We start from the raw sequence: 2,964 nt of genomic DNA, 5'->3' as shown, positions 1-2,964 counted from the left end.
TGGATTTTTGTTTGAGTCAATATAAAACTACCGTAATTCTCTCTCTGGTATGTCTGTCAATTACAAGATGACTGATGGTGTGGCGGGGTGTTGCAACAACAACCTCCACACCCTGAATCACTCAACCAGACAATTGTCTCTGCAACACAAACTTTCCCCTTACCTTATCAACTGGACTCTTGGACAGAAGAGAAATGAAAACAAAACATAACCTTAATACTATATTTCTTAATACTAAACGCTTAAACCAAAACCATCCACAATCAAATAAACCCTCAAAATAAATAAAGCTTCAAAATAAACACTGACAAAACTTAACTCAAATTTAACCCAACCACAAACATAAACAGAAATGTTTTATATATTTCTGAGTGGACACCTTTTGTCCACACAAGGGCCAACAGTCTTTTATAGGCAAACTACCACTATATGGTAAACACGAGTCTCTCTTAATTTGCCATAACGACCTCAACTCCTTGAGTCACAGGTGTCAGTATCATCATCATCGCCATCATCATCATCATACACAATATTGATAAAAAGGCCAGGTCATCAACAATCGTCAATCCAAAAAGCAGAGTCTAAGTATGATCAGTCCCAGGCCAGGTCATCAACAATGAATTCAACTTAAAAAAAAAAATCTCTCAAAGGAGGAATCACGGCCTGCCAAAATAAAAAAAGAAAAACACTTATGAACACTCCTAGCTAACTAAACTATCGCACTATAATCAAAGATAAATAATAAATTGTTCCTATCATTCACAATCACGACAAGCAAAGATAAACAAAACTGTACTTACTTTTTAAATAAATAAACACTTCCACGCTGGTAAAAATAATAATGAAGTAAATCCAGCATTTACACACGCAACTGCCTTAAGCTACAGTCAAATCAAATAAGCATTCACCCAAGACATTCACCACTGTCGTAACCTAACTGAAAACATAAAAAAAACAATCTCATTTGTACCAACAGTCTTTCTCACAACAAACAATCGATACACTAACTCATCTCTCTCTCTTCTCTCTCTCTCTGCTCTCTCTTCTCTCTCTCTCTCTCTCTCTCTCTCTCTCTCTCAGGATTTGGCAAACAAAAAAATAAATAAAAAAAAAAAAAATCTCCACAATGGATGCCATTAATTAAATTAATATAATTTTTTTTAGATTTCATTGTTTGTTCCTAGAAGGGTATTAAAAACGATAATCTTTCACGCGTGACTGGTTTTTTTTTATAGATATTTGCTTTATTTATAAAATAAATCTCGGCGATACATATTTTCTAGTCTTCTTTTTTCTTTTAAGTATAAGGAATTAATCGTTAATGATTCAGCGAATGTCTTCCGAAACCTTTCAGATTTTTTCACAGCTTTTATTATTATTTTTTTTTCTCTTTTCTTTAACTCTGATATAAAAATGATGTAATTGGTTCAGCTCATTATCTTAATACTTAGTTATTTTTAATCTGGGATTGATCCCCCCCCCCTCTCTCTCTCTCTCTCTCTCTCCTCTCTCTCTCTCTCTCTCTCTTCAAATTTCCTTAACTATAGAAGACTTCATGTGGATATCCTATAGGTTAAACTTTAGTTTATGGATTATGTAAATCAAAAATAAAATTACACTTTTCAAAAACATAAAAAAATAAAATACCAGCTGAATAAATGAAACACAACTAATCATGGACAAAGAAAAAGAATTACCAAGAAGATAAAGATGAGGAGTTGACGTAGCTTAACCGGTAGATGGTCATAAATCTTTTGGGGAAGGGGTTGATTAGAGAAGCCTAAGGGAATTATAAGCATCTGACTTTTGAGATGAATATGAACCGTGATAATAGGTCACTAGTGTGACAGATTAGGTCACTGCTCTGACAGATTATGTCGCTATTCGACAGATTAGTTTACTGTACTGACAGATTATGTCACTGTTCTAACTGATTAGGTCACTGTTCTGACAGATTATTTTCACTATTTGAAAGCTTATATCAGTGTGAAAACAGCCTATGTCACTGTTCTGACAGATTAGAGTCACTTGTGTGACAGATTATATCACTGTTCTGACAGATTATGTCACTGGTCTGACAGATTAATGAACTGCTCTGACAGATTAGGTCTCTGGCCTGACAGACTAGGTCACTGTTCTGACAGATTGTCACTGGTCTGACAGATTATGTCATTGTTCTGACAGATAGGTCCCAATTCTGACAGATTAGGTCACTGTTCTGATAGATGTCACTGTTCTGACAGATTATATCACTGTTCTAACAGATTATGTCACTGTTCTAACAGATTAGGTCACTATTCTGAGAGATTTGGTCACTGTTCTGAAAGATTAGGTCACTTATGTGACATTATATCACTGTTCTGACAGATTATATCAGTGGTGTGACAGACTAGTTCACTGCTCTGACAGATTAGGTCTCTGGCCTGACAGACTAGGTCACTGTTCTGACAGATTATGTCACTAGTCTGACAGATTATGTCATTGTTCTGACAGATAGGTCCAATTCTGACAGATTAGGTCACTGTTCTGACAGATTAGTCACTGTTCTGCAGATTATGTCACTGTTCTAACAGATTAGGTCACAATTCTGACAGATTATGTCATTGTCTGACAGATTATGTCATTGTTCTGACAGATAGGTCACTAAATCTGACAGAATTAGTTCACTATTCTGACAGATGTCACTGTTCTGACAGATTATGTCAAAGTTTTGACGGATTATGTCACTGTTCTAACAGATTAGGTGCCTTTTCTGACAGATTAGGTGCTGAAATATAAAGAATAATTAATAATGAGTAAAGAAATAAGCATACTCATGTCCATAAACTATTTAGAGACTGAATTATAAACGCTGCCTTTGAGTAACGCTATAACCAGACATTTTGTCTCTGCAACACAAACTCTCCCCTTACCTTATGAACTGGACTCTTGGACAGAAGGGAAAGGAAAAACAAAACATAACCT

At 35.2% G+C, this 2,964-nt stretch overlaps 1 protein-coding gene across 1 annotated transcript in view; it reads left to right on the top strand.

The window, feature by feature from the left end:
- The window catches only part of LOC137650728 (uncharacterized), a 43,864-nt gene extending 41,778 nt beyond the window's left edge, over window positions 1-2,086 (top strand). Inside the window, exon 4 of the mRNA XM_068383888.1 lies at window positions 2,018-2,086. Coding sequence (XP_068239989.1) covers window positions 2,018-2,086 — 69 coding nt within the window. The remainder of the gene's footprint in view (window positions 1-2,017) is intronic.
- The last annotated feature ends 878 nt before the right edge of the window (window positions 2,087-2,964 follow it).

This window comes from Palaemon carinicauda, chromosome 12, assembly GCF_036898095.1.
Source record: "Palaemon carinicauda isolate YSFRI2023 chromosome 12, ASM3689809v2, whole genome shotgun sequence".
Taxonomy (NCBI): domain Eukaryota; kingdom Metazoa; phylum Arthropoda; class Malacostraca; order Decapoda; family Palaemonidae; genus Palaemon; species Palaemon carinicauda.
The sequence above is the reverse complement of the archived record's forward strand: the minus strand, read 5'-3'. Positions and strand labels throughout refer to the sequence as shown.